The 23,332-nt window shown below is 43.5% G+C and overlaps 1 protein-coding gene across 3 annotated transcripts in view; it reads left to right on the top strand.

The window, feature by feature from the left end:
* Nucleotides 1–23,332, top strand: part of TBC1D8 (TBC1 domain family member 8) — a 411,616-nt gene that overhangs the window by 257,165 nt on the left and 131,119 nt on the right. For all 3 annotated transcript variants that reach the window (XM_069204407.1, XM_069204406.1, XM_069204408.1), the window contains 2 exons: nt 17,815–17,965; nt 22,701–22,915. In XM_069204407.1, the coding sequence (XP_069060508.1) occupies nt 17,815–17,965; nt 22,701–22,915 (366 nt within the window). The remainder of the gene's footprint in view (nt 1–17,814; nt 17,966–22,700; nt 22,916–23,332) is intronic.

Genomic DNA, 23,332 nt, shown 5'->3' with positions numbered 1-23,332 from the left:
TTGTGCTCAAAATCAGGCTGCTTTGTGGGATTTGTAGTTTCTTCCTTAAATTGGGAAGTAGTATACTACAAGCCTCATAATACATTGTGCTACTAGTCTGAAGACCAAAGTAAACGAAGTTGTCATTATCATGTGTGGCCACTTGGCAGCTATGTGCATGGTGCCACAATGTGGGCAGGTAAACAATTCCAGCTGGCAAATTTCTGATGGCTAAAAAGCTGTGACTGGTTAAATGTGTTGTGCATGAGGCCCCATGGCAATTATGCCAACTGTATACTAGCACTCTGATTCAAACTAGTAAGTACCTGATGTCAAATCAAATCATGGTTTGGAATGCCCCCACCTAAAATAAACAACATTCGTATTTAAATAAAATGCTGTACTGAACTTCTCTTTTACAAAAGCACGTGACGTGATTCTGCTCTTTGATAACGAGAAAAATAGTTGATTTTGTGTTGTTTGCAATGGTAAATAGTCCAGTTCCTTGACAAAAGGAATATTACTGTTAAAACAGCCTGGGGCTATGGATCGGCTATGTCACAAGAAAACTAAATGCTGCTTGGTTGTTATTGTAAGGAGAAAAGCAAGGGTCATCTTGGCTGTTTTTTACTATAAAGTGGGATCCTATTAATCTGGCTACACTAGTATAGCTGCTGTTCAATATAGCTAAACGTTACTGGGGTAAAGGAGAGTGGCGTAGAGTGGAGAGTTATTTAGTGGCCTGGACTGTTGTAAAATGGTGTAGATTTGATTGAACTGTAGTTTCATGGAGTGTCATGGAGGGAGTAGAGTGTCGTAGAAGGAAATGGCGTAGAGTGGAGTAGAATTGAGAGGCATAGAGTATCAGTGGAGGAGAGTGTTGTGGAGTGACATGTTGTGGAACAAAGTGATTTGGCATAGAGGGTGTTGCATAGAGTGGAATAGAGTGTTGCATAGTGGCATAAAGCAGAGTAGATTGTTGTAGAGTGGAGTGGCATAGAGTGGATTAGTGCAGCAGAGTGGAATGGCATAACGTGGAGTCGAGTGTTGTAGAGTTGAGGGGTATAGGATAGAGTGCAGTGTCGTACAACAGAGCGGAGTGACAGTGATGTAGAATAGAGTGGCATTGAGGGGTATTGGCATAGAATGGAGTGGTGTTGAGTGGAGTAGACTTAAGTGGCGTGGAGTGACAGATTGAAGTGTGGTAGAGTGGCATATAATGAAGTGGCAGAGTGGAGTAAATTGTTGTAGAATAGAGTGAAGTAAAGTGGCAAGGAGAGGCATAGAGGTAGTTGTGTAGTGTTGTAGAGTTTAATGGAGTAGAGCATCATAGAGTGGAGTATCAGAGTGTGGTGTTGAGTGTTGTAGAGTGACTTAGACTAAAGTGGCATAAAGTACAGTGTTGCAAAGGAGATTGGCATAGAGTGCAGTGACATAGCGTTCAGTGGTTTTGAGTAAAGCGGTATAGAATGCATTGAGTGCAGTGACAGAGCAGTGACGTAGAGTGCATTAGAGTGGGCGAAGTAGAGTGCAGTGGCGTAGAGCGATATGGCATAGAGTAGATTGTTTCAGACTATAATGGAGTGGTGAGGGGTAGAGTGCAGAGGTGTAGAGCAGAGTGCCATAGAGTGCAGAAGTGTAGAGTAGAGTGGCATAGAGTGTAGTGGTGTTGAGTGTAGTGATGCAGAATAGGTTAGAGTGGCATGAAGTGATGCAGGGTGTAGTGGTGTAGAGTGCAGTAGAGCTGAGTAGTGTAAAGTACAGTGTTATAGAGTAGTGTAGAGAGCAGTGGCGTAGAGTACTGTGGTGCAGAGTAGAATAGGCTGGCGGTAAAGAGTAGAGTGATGTTTAGTTCAGTGTCCAAGCGTGCAGTGTTGTTGTGTAGAATGCAGTGACGTGAAGTAGATAGGCACAGAGCAGAGTGGCGCAGAGTAGAATAGAGTGGCATACCATACAGTGGCGTAGAGAGTGCTTTGGTTTTTAATTAAGTGGTGCTAAGTGGATTGGTGTAGAGTGCAGTGGCTCAGAACAGAGTGGCATAGAGGGCAATGTTATAGAGTGGCATAGAGTAAAGAAGTGTGGCATGGAGGGCAGTGTCGTGGAGTGGTGTAGGGTAGAGTGGAGTGGTTCTGGATTGATTGCAGCGGCATAGAGTAGTGACGTAGAGTGCTTTGACTTAGAGTGTAGTGGCAGAGTGCAGTGTTAGGGAGTAGAGTGGCAGACAGTGTGTTGGCATTGAGTGGAGTAGTGTAGAGCAGAGTGGTCTAAACTGAACTGGTGTATAGTGCAGTGCTGCATAGTAGAGTGAGGTAGAGCGCACTTTCATTGAGTAGAGTGCTGTAGAGTAGAGGCATAGAATGAAGTGACATAGATTGTTGCACCAGACGCCATCGGTGCTAAAGCTGAACTGGTGGTAGACGTTGTTGTTTCAGTAGAACATGTTCACCTGTTTCAATGTTTAAGGCTGTAGTGTAAATAATCTAGTTGTTTCCGGGCTCTTGTTTGTAGTTTTCTGAAGAGCAGTAATTTGTGTTGTCTAGGTTTTTATGGCAGTGTGATATTGCATCTGTTGCACATACTGAGACTATTGCTCATTAAGTGTAGTTGTGTGAGCTAACCATTTTGGCTTGCCAATGCATGTTATTATTAAAAGGGTTTGGTATGCTGACTGTAAACGGAAAGATCATTTGAGTTTTGACTAGAGTCACATTAATCAAAAGCCAGCAGTACTTCGATAGAAATACCTCAACATGAATATTTGTTGCCCTACAAAGTGTGCGCACCTTCTCCCTGCAGGCCTGTTTTAAAGGTTATGTTACAGCCTCGTAAACTGAGCACAATAGGGGCCTGTGCGGGCTCCATGGGGAGAGTAATCTGCCTTCCTCTGCTTTCCTATAAATGTCCTCACTTCGAACTCACTGAAAGAAAAGTAAACACCAAGCTCCCTCAGAAAAAGGATCCTGACATTTGTCTTTTGTGTTTAAATGCACAGCAAATGTGACTAGATAAAAACACAATGTAAAGACTTGTTTACAGAAAGTGAGCTCTCAGAAGAATACAGTAAACAAGGTTTGGGCAAGGGCAGGGGCGAACTAAAGCTGGACAGCCTAAAACAAATAGAGCCAGCAAATAGAAAGCAAGGAAATGTGAGTACAAGGCCAATGGTAAGTAATGGGCAGAATGCCAGGGAAGCTATCTAAATGCCCCAAAGATGTCTTCAGCAAACCAGACAGTTGCCCTGTTTGGTAGGCTTTGACCTGAAAAAGCGCAATACACTGCGATTGTTCCAGTGTGATAGGAGTGGCGAAATCTAAATCCCATAGAATATAATGGGATTTATATTTCGCTGGATGGGCTGTCCGTCACTGTTGTGACAGAGTCACCCGTCCGTTGAGTACTAAATCAGGCCCTCAATCACCCTTATGAAAAGCCACCATGTTTCGGCCTGCATCTAAAGCCCATACAGGTCTGAGGCCTTTTTCGATGCTGTTAGCATCCCTGCCTAGCTAATCCTTCACACATGCATAGAAAAGACGCCTAGGACTCTTGCCTAATTTAAATCTCCTCTTGGAGAAAACTCTGATTTTTGGGTGATTCAGGAATCATGTGAGTCAAGAGCGAGGCACACCCCTGTAGTCACACATTCATTAATGCTTTGAATCCTAGCCTCTCCATTCTTTCCTTCTTCACTCCCAGAACAGGGATTGGAAGAAAGAGAAGATCAAGGGGAATGCAGGAGGCTGAGGATGTGAAGGGGAAGCAACACGAGAGAGTACTGCCTGCTCTCAATCTTAGCCTCTCCCTGCTTGCCCTCTTCACTCCTGGAACAGGTAGTGGAAGGAAGAGAAGATCTAGGGGCGATGCAGGAGGCTGAAGATGTGAAGTAAAAGCAACACAAAAGGGGGAGAGCAAGAAAGCATGCACTCCCATTCAGTGCTGAAAGAGAAAGAAAATAGCTCCCTGAATGTAAGCAGTGGAAGCATACGTCATCCATTGGAAAGGACAGTAAAGAAGCTCCAAAGGAGGGACAAACAAAAGAAGGAGGAAATCTATCTCATAGGAAGCAAGCAAATGAGTGACAGTAAAATTAACTAATAGTAAGCAGTGGGCTGTCGCTAAGCCCACTGCATTTTTTTGGTGTGGTCCACAAGAGTTAGTTCGACCACAGACAGCTGAAAGCTTTCTGTAGGAGAGACCTAGAAATGCCAGAATTTTTTTAATAAGGAAGCTTTCCAGCTGTTGGTAAGATAGCATGGTTGCCCCTTCCTAATGGTGTAGAGTCGACAGTTCAAAGGCTTAAGTCAACACATTTGAATGGCGTGAACAAGACTGTTTGAGGCGTAATTTACTAATTGCTGTTCTCAGAAAGCTGGCAAAAGCCAGGCACTCGGTAAAGAGCTCTGGCCTTCCATTGGAGGCTTAGTTTCTGAAGCTGTAGATTCAGGTATAGGTGATAGCAATGAAGAGGCTTTGCCAGTGCTAACGCGTCCTTTTATGACTAATTATTACACATTGGGCTCTTTTTAGGCCAATGAATCTTTTGACCCTGTTGGAAGATACCTTAGGACAAGATAGCTAATCAATATGTCAATCAATACGTCAATAATATCATCAATATTTATTACCACAATGCATTTCACCTTAGTCAATGACATTTAGTTAAACTCAAGACACCACCATGACCTTTCAGTCATGAATAACCACGCCAATTTAATATGAATTTTATGATATTTATTCCCTGTTGGTTACAATACTACTAGCAAGTTTATTAATCTCAAAACCAAGAAGCATAATAGCATAGTCACAATATGGCAACTCTGATAAGATTTCATCAAAGCAAGAATCACAAACATTAGAATATAGCACGGCGTGAACATAGACTATCCTTAGCAGAGTATATTAGCGCATTGTTCAACAAAGCATAGATTCAGTCATTTGTCTATTTGCATCCGTTTGGTGAACCCCTCTTAACTAACCTCTAATTAGCATTGGCATGTTGGTCTTCATGCAAAACAATTTAGTAACATCAATTTGGAAACCATCTAACTAAGGTCTCTGTCAAAAGAAAAGCAGTTGGTACCTAGAAAGGAAAAGCAAACAGACAATCACAATTTCATTGTCATATAGTTACCCTCCAAGTTTGGGTCAGCACTCAGGTTCGGTCTTCGTCTTCAGGACATCAGTTGATTCGCCATCAGTCAGGAACTCAGCTCAGGTAAAAGGGCAGTTCCCTCATAAGGAGGTAAAGTGTAAATGGGCAATCTAAGGACAAGGGTGGTTCTAATCTAAAATGTATCAAGTCACTAAGCAAAGTGACAAAGTGTCTGGATCATAACAAATCGCATCAGCATCTCCCCTAGTCTCTCTCCTATCCCTCCTGTTCTCCTTTACTTCCTGGTGTTAAGGGTTCTTATCCTCTTTTCGTTGTACATTCCCCTAAAATCTAATTGGACAAGGGGTTGCACCCCACTATCTTTCACCAATTAAAATTAAATTAGCTCATCAAATTTGTTACCTCATAACAGTTCTCACGTATTTTATTGGTGCTTATGATTGACGTCTTTAGCGGGTGGAATGTTCGGTATGATTTCATCGTCTTGTGGTCCTTTGCACATCTTCGGTCAGTGGCTCCATTGTCCGTACCGGTTTAGGCGACCTTGTACATAGCACTAATCTACACCGTTGCATTCAGCTAAAATGTTACTACAGGCAGGATGAATTTCATGAGAACAGATCTACTACAGTCACATTCAGCTTCTAGCTTTTGGAAAAAAACAAGAGTTCATGTCCTTTAGCAAGTCAGCACACTGCATGTTAGAAAAATACATTTAATATGAGAGTCAGGCAGCCAGGCCTCGACTCATGCTAACTAAAGGCCTAATAATTTATTAGCAAAATCTTAACATATATACTTATTATTATTAGAGTAAAATCATATAATTACATGTCATTTCAACATTATTAGACAGTTTTATTAGTCCCCGTATACATTGGTGGCCACTCCCCGTGGGCAAATTTCAAGTGCACGTTTTAGCAAAACATGTTAATACAGTTTCTATGCAGCATTATTGTACATTAGTTCATAAACATTTCATGTTAATATAGACTATATAAGCAACGCTCTCTCAGTCCCTCCTCTGATGACCTTTGTCATCACACAAACCTTTCCCTTTCAACCTTTCACCTTGCGCATAATGCGCATTTCAGCATCTTGCCCTTTGTGTGAACTTTCCCAAATTTCATTAAACATTTTCTCCCTTTCATTTTCTTAATTTCTTCTACTTCGTTTTGTCAAATTTATTTTAATTCTGTCATTAATTTTGCATGCTCCCCATAAACCCAATAGAAAAATTAGGACAATTAATAGACCCCCTAATATTTTTGCAAGCACCCCATTTCAAATATTACTAAACCAACTCCCTACTCTAGTAATTCCTTTCCCAACTTTCTCCCAAACTCCAGGTTCCTTCATATCTGCACTATCTCTTGTTAGGTTAGTAAACATACTTCTAATCTTCTTGCTATAGTCAGGTATGAAAGTACAGCAATGACGCTCGTTAAGCATCTTACAAACTCCGCCGCTCTTCGCTAAAAGAATGTCTAAAGCAAGCCGGTTTGGAAGAGTCATAGCTCTTTCCGCAGCAAGTTCAGTATCCATCAGGAGTATAGCCCCTGTGAAATTTGTCAGCATGTTATCCACAATAGTAGACAACTTTTGAATCTTTATGGAGTTTAAGATAACCCCTACTGAAGGAATTATGGCTCCAAATATGTCACCAACGACAGCAGCTGCTGTCTCTCGTTTTTGTCTTGCATGTTGTAATTCAGACATCTTGGGTATTTGTTTTAAGTCCTCAATCTGGTAAATCTTTGGGAAAACTATTCCCAAATAACATGTACCATACCATCCCTTAGGGAGACGGTAATGCATTTAATCCACATATATAATAGATCCCAGGGATCGCTGGATCCTGTCCATTTAACATGAATGTCCATTTACTCTGAAACAGAAACACATGCCTGCATTCACTCGTTCCCACAAATAGTGTCATGCTCAGATTTTGGCCTATATATATATACAAAGCCTACCTACATGCAATGCATCTATAGCTAATTTGCCCTGCGTCTTTATTGCGGTGTAAGCATAATCATTTGCATATGTGCGTTTTTCTAATCCCTTTTCTAACCTTTCTTTCAGTGCTTTGCGTCTATCATCAGTGTGATCTAAAAAGCTCTTCTCTGCAGGTGTTAGTAAACAGGTTAGATTGTTGCGGTGCGCATAAGCTGTCCCAAATGTTAGTGTCGGCTCAAAGAAACCCCTAACTAATTTTATGCTATGTTCTTTAGCTAACCTGTTTAGAAACTCAATCACAGGCACAAAAGAAAACACTACATCTAAATTAGAATAAAAATATTGCACATGTTCCTGGTCATAGAATCTTGTTAACAGCAAGCTACAGCTTATCCCATATGTTAGAGGCAAACTATGATAGGTGACCCCTTCTTGTACTGATGAAGGAATCTTTGTGCACACATAACAATTCTTCGCATCCATAGTATCAACATACTCATTCAGTAAGCGATAGAAGACATTAGTAGAAAGTTCCCCTTTTGAATTAGTTCCCTCATGCAAGTATTTTTGCATCCTGCTCAAACTTTTCCCACGGTGTTAGTGTAGCAGTCTCATGTTTTGAAGCGTTGTTAGTCACCTTTTATATCCAACCATGGCATTCCTACAATCACACCTATAATTATTATTGCACACACAATACCTAAGATAGAACTTAACCAACCACACACCCTACCCTTTTTGCTACTACCGCTAGTGTAAGCCATGATCTGTAAAGAATCAGATAGCAGAAGACACAAAACAAAGTCAACTTGAGGACGAATTAAAAGGCTTTTTTTTTTTTGTCAAAGTCTCTCTTTCTTTCTGCGAGTATTTACAACGTTTCACTCACCTCGGGACCCTTTTGTCAAATCAGATTAACAGCTTGTCATCGGTTTTCAGAGTCAATTCAGGTTATCAGTGTCACATCCGGTAATTTTTCAGTTTCTTTTTCTCAGCTTTTCAGCTTTCGATTTCAATCTCAATTTAACACAGTCTCTTTCTAAAGTTGAATTCAGGTGCCGTAGTATTGACCTGGTACCTCTTGATCAAAACAGAACGCCAAGAATTCTTGTTGCCATACAGCTGATGTTGCGTACGCCCATTCAGGACCTACGTACCTTCTGTTTGCAACGCTTTTTCTTTTCAATCTTCGTTCACTCTGCAACTCTCCTTCACTAAGATCCTCCCTTCTAGTTGTGTCAACTTCTTCCTCTATTGCATCACAAGGGTCGACTTTCTTTCTTGCAGCTTGTTTCTTTGGCCAGTTATCACCTTTATGCGTTTTCTTTCTGCTTGGCCTTTCAGGACGTTGAACAGCACCCTCCTCTTGTGCTATGGTGTTCTCTCTTGACGGACCTGCAAGTGGCTCAGGAGGAGTTAGGTCTGTAACGGGCTCAAGTTCAAACCCGTATCCGTCTACTTCTGGGAGAACCTTTCCTTGTCTCGGTTCTCCTGCTGCCTCTGCTGAGGTAGGCTCACTGTCACCTCTCTCGAACTCGTTTACTGTTTGAGGGACTAAGCCGTATTCAGTGGGCTCTCCTTCAGTCTCAGTTCCCCTTTGAATACTCTCCGGCCCTGAGACTTCCTTCTCTGCAGTTGTTGTTTTGGACACTTCAAGTTCCTCATCAGTTGGACATGTCACCTTCTTTGTGTGACTGGCATGTATCCAGTTTGGAACACCTGCGCATTTCACAGCAGTGGTTGTTGTCAGTATTACTTGATATGGTCCCTTCCAACGTGGCTCCAAACACGACTTCCTCACGTGTTTCTTGACAACCACCCAGTCACCGGCTTTCAGGGTGTGACCTGGATCACTGATCGGTGGCAATGTGTTAGCCTCCACCTGGTGAGAGAAAGAGCGGACCACATCAGCCAGACCCTTGCAGTAGTCCAACACCATATTATCCGTGATGTTCACAAGAGCATTTGCAGGTACTGCGGGCAACCTCATAGCTCTGCCCATCGGAATCTCATGGGGGGATAGTCCTGTCTTCTTATCAGGTGTGTTTCTCATTGACATCAGCACTAAGGGCAATGCGTCTGGCCATTTCATATTGGTAGCCGCGCACATTTTTGCCATTCTCGACTTCAAGGTACTATTCATCTGTTCCACTAGTCCTGGTGCTTCAGGGCGGTAGCTACAATGCAGCTTCTGTTCAATGTCTAATGCAGCACACAAGAGCTTTATCACCTCATTGTCGAAGTGTCTGCCCCTATCTGATTCTAAAGAGATCGGGAATCCAAAATGTGGTATTATCTCTCTGAGCAACAGCTTTGCTGCTGTGAGACTGTCATTCCTACGTGTAGGGTATGCTTCAATCCAATGACTGAAAACACACACAATCACCAACACGTACCTCAAGCCTCCACACACAGACATCTCAATGAAATCAATCTGCATCTTGCAAAATGGACCTCCAGCTCTCCCTATGTGGCTCAGTCACCACAGTCCCTTTTCCCGCATTCATCTGTTGACAGATGATGCACCGGTGACAAGTAACTTCTGCAGCTTGTCTAAATTTTGGATTGAACCAATCAATTTTGAATAATCTGATCATTGCATCTCTCCCAAGATGTGCCTGACCATGGTAAAGCCTTGCAAACTGTGACAAAAGATTGTTTGGCAAAACCAATTTCCCCTCCTCTGAGACCCACAAGTCGTCAGACCTTTGTACACATTGCATTCTCTGCCAAGAGCGTTTCTCTTCTCTGCTAGCACGGCCCTGCAGTGATTTTAGCTCATCTAATGTATCAACCACTCTTAAAGCAAAGTTCAAGCATGTTTCATTTTCAGTTTCAGGTAATAGTTCCCACTGATCCTTGAACGATATACAGTTCAATGTGCAAAACCTTGCGACTTGATCTGCATAGCCGTTTCCCATTGACACGAATTCTTGTGACTTAACATGAGCATTGCATTTCACCACGGCAATTTCAAGAGGTAACTGAATCGCATGCAACAAATCCTTAATCTTTTCACCATTTTTCACTGGTGAGCCAGAAGAGGTCATGAAACCCCTCTGTGACCCCAATTGGCCAAAATCATGCACAATTCCGAATCCGTATCTGCTGTCAGTATAGATAGTGACTTTCAGGTTTTCAGCTGCGTGGCATGTCTTAGTAAGGGCAATTAATTCAGCCACTTGTGCGGAGTACACTCTTTCGAGCCAGGAAGCTTCTAGGATACCAGTGATTGTGCACACGGCATAACCAGCTCCCAATATTCCCACTGAGTCTCTCAAGCATGAACCATCAACAAACATAATGTAATCATTTTCTTCTAATTGGGTATCTTTGATGTCAGGTCTGGGTTTGGTGCATAGTTCTGTTACCTCATGACAATCATGTTCTACTTCCTCAGTATTATTAATCTCAGCATTTTCAACAGGAAGTAAAGTTGCCGGGTTCAATACAGTACACCTCTTGAGAGAAACATTCGGAGACCCCAGTATAATAGTCTCATATCTTGTCAGCTTAGCATTTGTCATGTGCTGAGTTTTAGTTTGAGTTAACAGAACTTCAGCTGAATGTGGAACCATTACTGTTAAGGGATATCCTATCACTATGCCTTCACACTGTGTGAGGCTCTGACCAACTGCTGCAACTGCGTGCAAACAACCCGGTAAGGCTGCTGCAACTGGGTCCAAAGTAGCTGAAAAATATGCTCCTGGGCGGTTTGCACCTCCATGGACCTGTGTTAAGACAGACAACAAGTATCACGTTCATGACAAAACAGTAGAAAAGCCTTTGTGTAGTCAGGCATACATAAAGCTGGCACCCTGCACATACACTCTCTCAATTCCATGAATGCCTCAATCTCTTCCTCTGACATGATTATGGTACCCGGGTCATCCTTAACTTCTTTACCTGTCAATTTCACCAATGGTTTGGAGATAATCGAAAAGTTGGGAATCCACTGGCGACAGTAGCCCACCATTCCCCAAAACATACTGACATCTCTTTTTGTTGTTGGGGGATTCATCTGCAGTATGGCTGTCACCCTTTCTTTGGATATTCTCCTGGAGCCCTTTTCAATTATGTGACCTAAATACTTCACCTCTTTCTGAGAGTATTGCAGTTTCTTTGGGGACACTTAATGTCCGTTCTTTCCCGAGTGGTTCAGTAAGGCAATTGTGTCATACTTACAGTCATCTTTTGTTCTGGATGCAATCAGCAAGTCACCAATGTACTGTACCAGAATCGAACTGAAAGGCAGTTCTAATGACTCCAAGTCCTTCTTCAATATCTGATTGAAGATGGACGGTGACTCAGAAAACCCTTGAGGAATTCTGCACCAACTGTACACCTTATCCAGGAATTTGAAACTGAAGAGAAATTGGCTGTCCTCATGAAGAGGGACCGAAAAGAATGCTTGAAACAGGTCTACAACTGTGAACCATTCTGCATCACACGGAACCTGAAACATGATCACTGCTGGATTTGGCACTATAGGGCAGCACTTTACCACAATCTTGTTTATTTTTCTCAGGTCTTGAACAATTCGAACCTTCCCACAAGGCTTTTTCAGACCAATTATTGGTGAATTACACGGGCTGCTCATCACTTCTTTCAGAACTCCTTGCTTTACAAAGTCTACAATTATCTGTGATACCTCGATGAGGACATCTTGTGCCATGTGTTACTGTGGTACCTGAGGAAACACTGCGTTCGGCTTAACCTGTACTTTAACCAGTTCTACTCCCTTTATCAGTCCTACTTCTTTTCCTGTCAGGTCCCACACCTTCTCTGTCACTGTTCCCTGCAACTCAGGTGGCAAGTCAGTCACTGTAAGTATTGGGAATAAGGTTATCAAAGGGTATTCCTCATTTGTACTTTCCGTCTCTAAATCTGTAAATTGTCCATCGTCCCCTTCATCCTCACTGTTTGTCTGCACTTCAATCCCTTCATTAGAACAGGTAATCGAACATTTCATTTTGCACAGTAAGTCTCTTCCGAGTAGGGATACTGTACTAGAATCACAGACTACAAACTTATGTAATCCCTGGAAGTTTCCAATCTCAACTTGAACCGGATCTGTTATTGGGTTTGTCAAATACTGATTTGCCACTCCTACCACCCTTATGGTACACCCTGAAAGTGGCAATTTCGGGTCTTCTGCACTTCTGACTGTAGAGCATGTAGCTCCTGTATCAACCAAGAATAAAACCTTGTGACCCATCACCTTTCCCTCTACATAGGGTCCCCTCTGATCTACTTCTAGGGACGCTGTAAGCCTGCACTCCTCACTGTCTGAACTATCATCCGACCATTCATCATTTATTCCATCCTCACCACGCAGTGGGAACTGCTGTACTGTGTTATTTTGACCCATCAATTGGCCTGTGACCTAGAGGAAGCATCACCTGTTGCTGTCCCATTGGAGCTAATGGTAATTGCATTTCCTGTCTAGGTACCATGGGAACCTGCTGTTGTACCTGATGCATTTGTGCTGGTTGAATACGCAGCATTTGTATTTGCTGCATGGGCTGTAACCCCTGCATCGGAACCATGTTATTTTGGAAATTCTGATTTTGTTGTCTCATTTTTGGACCCCTCATATTTTGAAATGTACCGACATCATTGCTTTGTTGAACAACACCATCCTGCACCACATTTGGGGATTCCCGCTTCCAATGCCCCACGCGTGACATGGTGACATCTTTTTCATCTCCTGTACATCATTTTGAACCACAATAGTATTCAAGTCTGGACCACGATTCACAAAACCCCGACCTCGGCCTCTCGGCTGTGCCTGAAACATGCCATTCCCTTGCGGTTGCTGCTGTACCATCTGCTGGATTCCATTTCCCTGCATCCCTGCCTGCGCTGCCTTAATCTGCATCACCATCACTTTCTCCTTCAGCTTCCTCTGCTTCAACTCAATCTCGTCACCACAGTATTTTGCATACTGCAACACCTCATCAATCGGCTTTGCCTGCCAACAGATCAAATGATTCTTAATCATCTGGCTAATCTCTGGTCTCAGCCCTTCAACAAATCTGAACACAAGATGATTCATGTCTTTCGGCTCTATGGTCTCCGTGCCACTGTAATGTTTGAACGCTTTTAACAATCTCTCATAATAAGCATGAATTGACTCTTTAGCTTCCTGTGAGGTTCGATCGATATTCTGCCAATCAGTCACTTTCGGCGACACTTTCTGCTTCCAAAACTCAATCTCTTTATGATAGTACTTCATCACTTACTCAGATGGTGCTCCAGTCACCTTATCCCTTGCTGGCTCCTGTGTCGGCCTGTCCACACCCCTCTTGCACTCGAGCCATAAGTCGGGTGGAACTATAATGCCAAACAGGGTATTCAAGTCCTCCCAGAGACATTTTGCAAGTTTCACAAACCTATCTGTCTGCTGGTACCATTCTATCTGCTTTTCCCTCAACCTGGGATAATCATTTGTAAATGACAGAATGTCTCCCCTAGACCACGGTACATGGACCAGCACCCCTCCGGCTGTCTCTCTCATTGGTAACATTTTTACTGTCCCCGTGTCCGGTGCGGCTTTAGCCTGATTTGGTTCCGGACCTTCACCTTTCTCTTTATCTCTTTTCTTTGCCCATCTGCCTTCCCACTTCTCTAAATCTCCCCAGATTTGCGCACTTTGCAGTATCTCTTTAAGATGCGCTTTCATTCTGTTAGGTCTCGTGATCATAATCTTTAGAATCAAAGTCTAATTCGTAGCTTCTTTTCAAATGTTTAGTATTCCCAATGTCTATGTTGTATTTGTCTGCCAGGTTTGCCAACCTCAGGTTCACCTTGCCCACTTCTTCAGTGATCTTAGGGTACAGATACCTCACTTCTGCTTCTGTGTATGACTCTAATCTGTTTACCCCCATTGTCCCTTCCACTAGTTCCGCAGCTTCTACGCCCAGTCTCACAAAATTCAGGTATTCTTCCTTTTCTGGCTTATCTGCGGATACCGCAGTATTTTGTGAAGCATAAGTCCTTTCTAGCCACTCATTCAATTGTTGCGCAGAAAAACCTTGCAACGAAATGCTTCCAGAATGATTCAGTGGTGACTATGATGTAGTTGTACTCATTGTTTGTGGGGCTGGCACAATTAACCCTGCTTGTCTCATTGCCTCCAAAGGAGCCCCAATTGGACTGAGGTCTAATAAGGACCTGAGTCCTTCTGCTGATTGTTCTCTTGATGTTATTGGCTGGGGAGTCCCCGTGAACCCTCCTCTTACTACCTCTAGGGTTCTTACTCCCTGATCACACACATCAGGCTTACCCTGCTCATACAATGGTACTGGGGGACCGACGGTAATTGGTAATGATATGGCAGCTGGTGTCTGACCAGGTCCTAAACCCTGTGGGGCACTTACTCCCAAAGCTTGACTCACTGTGGCTGGTGCAGGTACTGACTGCGGTCCTGCCACTGGATTGTAACCCGGAATCAGTTGTTGCTGCGGCTGGGGCAGCAATTGCGGAGTTGGCTTAGTCTGCACTAGCTTTGATGTGGTGTATATCGGATCAGGCGGCACCATCAGACTCATACTTGTCTCTAGTACTAGAACGTCTGGATAAATCCTCTGTATCTTTGGCGGAGGTTGCAACTGTATCTGTGCGTCTGGTGCAGTGGGTACACTGACACCATTCTGTATCAAAACCGTATCACTTGTCTGCATTGCATTTGTAACTTCCTTACTCTGTGTCGGATTCCCAGGACCCGCACTAGTGCTTGGAGCAGTGTCATTTATGGCATATGGTGGCGGGCGATCATGTAACAACTGATTAAGAAACTCTTCATCGTCTGAATCATCTTCGTTTACCCAAGATCTCTGAGTTTCTTTAGACTGATTAGAGCCCTTTTCTATCTTACAGGTGGCTTTCTTTCCCTGTGTCTCATCTTCTTGTGTAATTGCCGGAAACAATTTAAGTCCGTGAACTATTCCCCTTCTCCACATTTTGCTCTCATTGTCCCATCTTGCCTCGACTAAAGTCGTTTCTGCCCGTTTTATTCTCCTTTCAAGTTTTTGCTGTCTTCGTCATATGGCCATTAAATCCCAGACTGCTAACGCCTCATACTGAGCCGGTCTCGGAGGCGGCTTTTGTACACTTAACTTCCACCTCAAGTTCTCTAAGATTCTTGTATTGAACGTTCCATGCTCCGGATACGCCAAACATCCCTCCTTCTCTGTTAATTTGCGGCACTGCTTCATCCAAAGGCAAGGTGCGACTCCCTTTTCCTCCATTACTATATAAGCTGGAGTACCCTCAGCCGGTGTAGGCTCCCCCTCACTCGCCATAATGTATGTGTCTTGTTTCATAGCGCTCTTTTAAGCCTTGAAAAAAATCATTTTTGTGTCTTTTATTTTGCTTTGAATCTGATCAGGAAGTGACTTTAAATCCCAGGACACTCTTCACCCACCTTTCTCAACCTATTGCCTCTCACAGACAGCTGCCAATCCGTGTGCGACCCCTCTTGGCAACTGACCTATCCCAGCGCGGCACCACTGACGTCACACACTGCAGCTGACAAAGTCTTGCGGCTTGTCCTCCTTACACTGGATTCACACTAAACTACTGCAATATATTGCAAGCACCTTTAACAACAACAATAACTCAAATTTGCTGGTTTACTACAGGAAGGGTACACAATCACTTCAGAGCTTTACAGAGATTTCACTTGAAGCCTCGGCTACTCTCTCCTTCTCAGCTCCCGCATACGCAAGCAGAATTTGACCCGCAAATCCTACTCTCGACTTGTCAATGGTTCATCCTTTTGCACTATAGAACTTGCCAAATCTCCATCGAAGGTTTCACTCATACACTTTGACTCAAACTGGACTTGTCAACCACGCCTGATTGACCTTTTAAACCGCACAAATTACAACATAAACCCAAGTGTCTCCTACACTTGTCAATATACTCCGCTTCCATAACATGCTTCTACGTACAGGCCTAGACCCACCAGAGGAAGGCTAGTGAACTGATCAAGAAAGCAGCCGTTGTCCAGATGCTGCTGTGGTGAGATGTGCGTATTTGTAGAAGCCCCTTTTCTCACTTTGCCTCACTCCCTCTCCCTCTCTGTGTTTCACTCACAGTGTCTCAATAGCCCGTTCACTCTCACTCCCTCTCTCTGCCGCAGTCTGACAGTAGATGGGGTAGGTGTTTATGACTTTACTCACCTTTTCTGTGTGTGATTTATCGTTTACTTCTGCTAAGGCTTGGAAGGAGAGCTGCTAGTGGCGAAAAATAAAGTGCATCGCCTGCGAAGCAGCCTCGAAATGCAACTTACAAAAAAGTAATTCATGTAACGCGTATTATCTCCATGTATTAGTTGTCCGGATTGGTATGCCAAAAACACGTAACATTGTGATGCATTTTGGGTGAGAAATCTGGAAATGTCGTAAAAAGGTGGAATCCACTGAACATTGAGCCGCATTTCAGACAAGGTGCCCTGAAAGCTTGTTAGGGCTGGGCTGCAGTCAGTTACATATCAGGATCAAATTTCGGAGGTTGACTGGCTGGAGGAGAGTCAGACAGTTCACATTTCCGTCTGAAATAAAAGTAGGACTGCTGCAGATGCAGTCTTAGTTCAGGCACCCTATCAGGGGAAGCACCCCGACCTGTGGCAGACTGAATTATTCCTACTGTATTACATGCTGAATTTGACGTTGGTGATAATTTTCTCAAATTAAAGTACCTATGTTTTGAGGTAAAAACGTGTTTGTCAGCCTAAAATGAGTTTCACTTGTACTTTATAGAGTACAGTGTTGAATAGGGAACGTATGGGCCTAGTCAGTGCATAATTTGAAGACAAAAAAAAAAAAACTAGATTTCGGGGTTGCCGAATACCAAGGCTGTCTGACCTTTATTCCACCCTGTGCGTTTCATACACTCTGAGACTCTTTATCTCAGTCTTGCAGGTTCTTCTTTCCCCTGCTTTCTCCATTAGTCACGGCTTTCCCATCTTTCTCCCCATTTGCCTTTTACCCTTTTTGCCTTTTTTCCTCTTGTTCTGGGTCAAAAGTCTGATGAAAGACAATAAGTCGTGGTGCTCACAAATGAGTGCTGGTGGGCCCCACCAGCTCAAATTAAGCATTGAACCTAGTGACCGAAAGCAACGTGACAATTTCTAGAATTCGAACCTTGGCTTGAGTAGCAAGACTGAGGTAGGAAAACCTTTTTTGTGACCTCTGTGATCGTTTCTGTAGTTTGGCCCTTAGAAAGGTGAGAGGGTGCCTAAAACACCCATTCCTCCATCTCCTTGTATGGTTACCTCTAATTTCTGTATTAATCAGGGTATATCTGTTTTTCAAACAAGAATGTCTTTGGCTCGAAAAATTTATTATCAGTTTAGACTTTAGAAGAACAGACCCGTTCTACTTAAAATGTGCTAGGGATTTGTCTTTCCCCAACAGTCTCTTGCTTGTAGAAGTTATACCCTGGACAAACATTCTTACAACGCTAAAAGAATTGTCTCTCCTGCAGTCAAACAAAGCCCTCCACAAGCAACCTAATTCCAAGGGCATCCATGCATATTCCACTAGATCTAAGCCAGCATCTGTCGCTCTGCAGTACAATGTGCCCATCCCTGTAATTTATGATCTAACCCTGCTAGGTAACCCAAATACTGTTTCACTTAATGTTCTTATATTTATGATTATAATATGTAACACCCATAGAATATGGAAATCGTAAGTTGGATGCGAGACTTCCTGTATCCAACAGAAGCTAACTTGATTTAATATTTTTTCCAGTCCAGGGAACAGATTAAGGAACGTCTGTGGAAAGACCATTTTGCTGAATACGGTCGAAGTGTTTGTATGTTTCGCACAGAAAAAATCAGGAAACTTGTGGCCATGGGAATCCCAGAATCTCTGCGAGGTGAACTGTGGCTTATCTTTTCAGGTAATAGTTTTGTATGGAATCTAGTCCTAATGCACAAATGAATCAGAGTGGTTTCAGTCTGTCTGTACTTTGTATACTTCATTGGGTCACAGGTGGGGAAAATGGTAGAGATGAATGGAAAGTTGAGCTTTGCAAAAATTAATTTGTTGATAAATAAAAATGATTCATCAGGTAAGTTAAAATGTTTACTGGAACATATGAAATTCTGTGGATAAATGATGAACGATTGTTCTGCCAAAGAGTTAGAAAATATAGGTCAGTGTATTATGTTTGTACCTGTTTTCAAGACCATCCTGATACTGATAGGAAAGTATCCTCCAACCTTATGAAATGTACTTTCTACTCATCATAAAGTGCCTAACATTGACTCATGTACCGAAATGATGCAGAGCTAAAACAGAATACAGAGGGAACACAGGTGGAAAAGGAAACTCTGCAGAAGAACGGCGTAGGCGTTCCATCTTTCTTTAAAACTTTTAAAGGGAGGACGTAGTTACTTTCAGTAGCTTCCAACATGCTCATTATGCTAAGTGACATTTGCCTTCTAAATAACTCACAGAATGCCTTTCCCTTGACATATGTTTGGGTAAGTTCTGTTTCAGAGGCTCAACAGTCACTACAGCAATGTTGTCACTGAGCAGTATTCTTCATCTAGTAATAATGCTCAGTAAGGAAGATGATAAACACCATTCTGTAACATGTTTTAATTTTAGGCGTGGACTTAAACCTGCTGTGATAACTTAAAATATTTAGAATGTTATGAGTTGCTACAAAATCTGGACCCTGAAAGAAGTCGCGCTGTCACTAAAACACATATATTCACAGCAGTGTTTTATCTCAGCCATGCTGATAGAGGGAGGTGTGCAGAGCATCTCCATTGCATGTTCCACTGTCTTCTCTGTTTTTAAGCCAATTGTTTTGGCATTTTCTTAGGTGAAGCACATTTTAGATGTGTTTGCCCTTATGGCCTAGTAGTTCTTGGGGATGATCTTCTCTTGACCGAGTGTTTTTGTTTTTTCATACCCTTATGGATGGTATTTTTGACATCACTCTTGCACAGAAGCTTCCAGTCATCTTTCTTGATAGAAATGGGGTCTCTAGTTAGTGGTGGTTTGCACCTTGTCCAAGTAGGGACCCTCACTCTAGTCAGGGTAGGGAAGTCACACAACTAAGAAAACCCATAACCCCTGCTCACCCCCTTGGTAACTTTAGCAACACAAAAGGATGATGGACAGAGTGCTGAACAATGCAAACACTCACCCCCAGTCACAGATCTGGGTTTAATCCATTGTTCTTTTGCTCACATGCCACACCAGTTTGGAACTGGCCATATGCAAATCAGTCTTGACCCTGTTCCCCATTGGAACAGTCCAGCCTGAACTGCCAGGCCGGGTCCTCCCTGGACTGGAAACAAGCATCCTGGGACCGGTTCCAGGGTATCACTCTTCATCAGCCAGGCTAGCTTGAATCCAGTGGCACAGTGAGCAAGGGACCCACGTCTGTGCATACCCTTCCCACTTAAGGCAATCATTCTTTTGCTCACCATGCCACCCCAGTTTGGTGAGAAAAATAACAATGGATTAAACCCAGATCTGTGACTGGGGGGGTGAGTGTTTGAAAAGTCTCAACACTCCGTCCATCATCCTCTTTTGTTGTTAAAGTTGCCCTAAGTGGGAAGGGTATGCCCAGACGTAGGTCCCTTGCTCACTGTGCCACTGGATTCAAGCTAGCATAGTTGATGAAGGGCGATACCCTGAAACCGGTCCTAGGATGCTTGTTTCCGGTCCAGGGAGGACCTGGCCTGGCAGTTCAGGCTGGACTATTCCCATGAGGAAAAGGGTCAAGACTGATTTGCATATGGCTGGGTCCAAACTGAGGTGGCATGGTGAGCAAAAGAACAATGGATTAAACCCAGATCTGTGACTGGGGCTGAGTGTTTGAAAAGTTTCAACACTCCATCCATCATCCTTTAGTGTTGCTAAAGACACCCCCCCTTGGTAGCTTGGCATAAGCAGTCAGGATGTTCTCAAAGGCAATGTGAAAAGTGTTTGTACCAACACACACAGTAATACAGTGAAAACACTACAAAATGGACACCACACCAGATTAGAAAAATAGATAATATTTATCTAAATCAAACAAGACCAAAACGACAAAAATCCAGCATAAACAAGTCAAGATATGAATTTTCAAACGAATAAGAGTCTTACTCCATAGAAAACAATGGAAACGATGTTACACAAAGTACCTGGGTTTTGTCAGAAATAAAGCTGCACGGGCGAGCGTGCGTTGAAAGTCAGCGATGCATCGATTTCTCATTCACAAGCGAGACCGTGTGTCGTTTTCTTCTCCTGTCGGGTAAGAGCTGTGTCGTTTTTCTCCCCTACAAGGGAGTGTTGCGTCCATTTCTGGACGGGCACCTCGGATCTGCGCAGGCTTTCGTTGACTTTTGACGCCCAGCGATGATGGGTGAGAAATACGGTTGCACGGTGTCCGGAAACTGCGCTGCATGGTGTTTGCGTCGTTATCAGCAACCGCAAGCGGGTGTTGCGTCGTTTCTTCAGCTGTGATGCGTCGATCTCCCAGTCGCGATGCAGGTGGAGCGTTGATTCTAGCCTTAAAGTAGGGTGGCACGTCGTTTTTCAGCTGCGTTGCAGGTGGTGCAATGAAATGTTCCCCGCACAGCGTTCTGTGCGTGGATTTCAGTCCCTGTTCTGCCAACTTCACCTTTGAAGGGCTCAGGGACTGGAATGGGAAACACTTGGCAGGGCAGGAGTCTCAGCAGAGAGTCCAGGTGCTGGCAGAGAAAGTCTTTGATGGCTCTGCGACTTCAAAACAGGAGACAAGCTCAATCCGAGCCCTTGGAGATTCTTCACAAGCAGGAATATACCACAGTCTAGTATTTGTCCTCTCTCAGGCAGAAGCAGCAACTGCAGGCCATCCCAGCCAAGCATAGTCACAGGCAAAGGGGCAGACCTCTTCCTCCAGCTCTTCTCCTTGGAAGAGGTTCCTCTTGAATCCAGAAGAAGTAATCTACAAATCTGGGGTTTTGAGTCCACTACTCATACCCCTCTCTTCCTTTGAAGTAGGCAAACTTCAAAGGAAAGTCACTGTTGTTCACAAGATCCTGCCTTTCCCAGGTCTGGCTCCAGAATCACACCAGGGGGTTGGAGACTGCATTGCGTGAGAGCAGGTACAGCCCATTTAGGTGTAAGTGACCACTCCTGCCTTCCCTCTAGATCAGATGGCCCATCAGGATATGCAGGATACACCCCAGTTCCCTTTGTGTCACTGTCTAAAGGGGATTCACAAACAGCCCAACTGTCAGTCTGACCCAGACAGGGAATACACAAGCAAACAGAGTCACAGAATGGTTTAGGTCAGGGTTATGCAAAATCAGTCCTGGAGAGCCGGGTCCATGCCAGATTTTTAGCATATCCACATTTAGAAAAAAGATGTTTCAGAAATCTACATTTGCCTAAATGTGGATATGCTAAAAATCTGGCATGGACCCGGCTCTCCAGGACCGACTTTGCAGAACCCTGGTTTAGGTAAGAAATTGACCACTTTCTAAAAGTGGCATTTTCAAACTGACATTTTAAAAACCAACTTTACCCAAAGATGTATTTTTAAACTGTGAGTTCAGAGACACCAAACTCCATATTTCTATCTGCTTCCAAATGGCAACTGCACATAAAAGGTATTTAAAGGCAGCCCCCATGTTAACCTATGAGAGAGATAGGCCATGCAACAGTGAAAACCGAATTTGGCAGTATTTCACTGTTAGTACATGTAAAACACATCAATACATGTCCCATCTTTAACATACCCTGCACCCTGCCCATGGGACTACCTAGGGCCTACCTTAGGGGTGCCTTACATGTATAGAAAGGGAAGTTTGTTGCCAGGTCGAATTGGCAGTTTAAAACTGCACACACAGACACTGCAGTAGCAGGTCTGAGCCATGTTTACAGGGCTACTCATGTGGGTGGCACAACCAGTGCTGGAGGCCCACTAGTAGCATTTGATTTACAGGCTCTGGGCACCTCTAGTGCACTTTACTAGGGACTTACTAGTAAATACAAGATGCCAATCATGGCAAAGCCAATTACACATACGCTTTACACAGGGAGCACTTGCACTTTAGCATGGGTCATCAGTGCCCAGAGTACCAAAAACAGCAAAAAACAGAGTCCAGCACACAGTCAAAACATGGAAGCAGAGGCAAAAATAAAGACAGGGGAGACCACGCGAAGGATGCCAGGTCTAACAGTGGGCTACGGTCTTATGGACCAGATTGTAAAATCCATTGCTCCCCCCACTTTTTGGTGAGAGTCTGAGGGCATGAGGAGTCATAATAGTTCACAGTTGCAGGGTGGTCATGCGCTATGGATGCTTCTGACCACAGGCGTAACTGCTGGGATCATGAGCAGTGGGATGGAAGTGACTTGTTCCCTATGGTATAAAGCTTTTTTTCTCCCTTCATATGTGTGTTTTGGATAGTTGGTACAAGACATTACTGCATGTGCTTGCCACTAGTGTATATTTCAAATTTCACTGTTTTGTAACATTTTTATCTCTTTCTGATTGTGTGCATCCTTTGGCATAAACCTGTGCATGTAATCCCTTTACATTGTGTGAAAAACTGATAGTCTGTTTAGAATCATTATTTCATGCTCAAATGGTATTGAATTGAAATGCCACTCAGATTGTTTTCTTTTGTTTCTCCTTCCAGATGCTGTGATTGATCTTGCCTCAAATCCAGGATACTATGGTAATCTTTTGGTAGAGTCTATGGGAAAGTGTTGCATGGCAACGGAGGAGATAGAGCGTGACCTACACAGGTCTTTACCTGAGCACCCGGCCTTCCAGAGCAAGACTGGAATCGATGCCCTCAGAAGAGTCCTGACTGCTTATGCTTACCGAAACCCTAAAATTGGATATTGTCAGGTAAAGGTGTAGTGATCAGCAGATGGCCTGCAACTTTGGTTGAACCTATGTTTATTTTGCAAAAACTTTCACAAGCCACTGCTGAAAGTAGTAGACAACCAGAAAAGTTTCAAATGAATTAAAATCCCAAAGACTGTTCCAGGGATGAAAAAGCACTCATGAAACACCTATTAGTAACTGATGATTGCCAATCAGAGGTCATTGAAAAGCTAGTTTATCTAATGGTAATGGGCACTCTCGCACATCCCACAGGGGATAATGTTTGGTTCTACAGGCATTTTCTCACATGCTATTTTACATGAGGGCTGTCTGGTTGCACGTGTGCACAATCCATGGTGGGCAGGTGCAGGCTTCAGCTGAGTGCCGTATGCAACCTCTCCTTGAGCAGAGAACTTTTGCTTGTGGGGCTCAACTCCT

Source organism: Pleurodeles waltl, chromosome 8 (genome assembly GCF_031143425.1).
Source record: "Pleurodeles waltl isolate 20211129_DDA chromosome 8, aPleWal1.hap1.20221129, whole genome shotgun sequence".
Taxonomy (NCBI): Eukaryota; Metazoa; Chordata; class Amphibia; order Caudata; family Salamandridae; genus Pleurodeles; species Pleurodeles waltl.
This window is presented reverse-complemented; position numbering and strand designations above follow the sequence as displayed.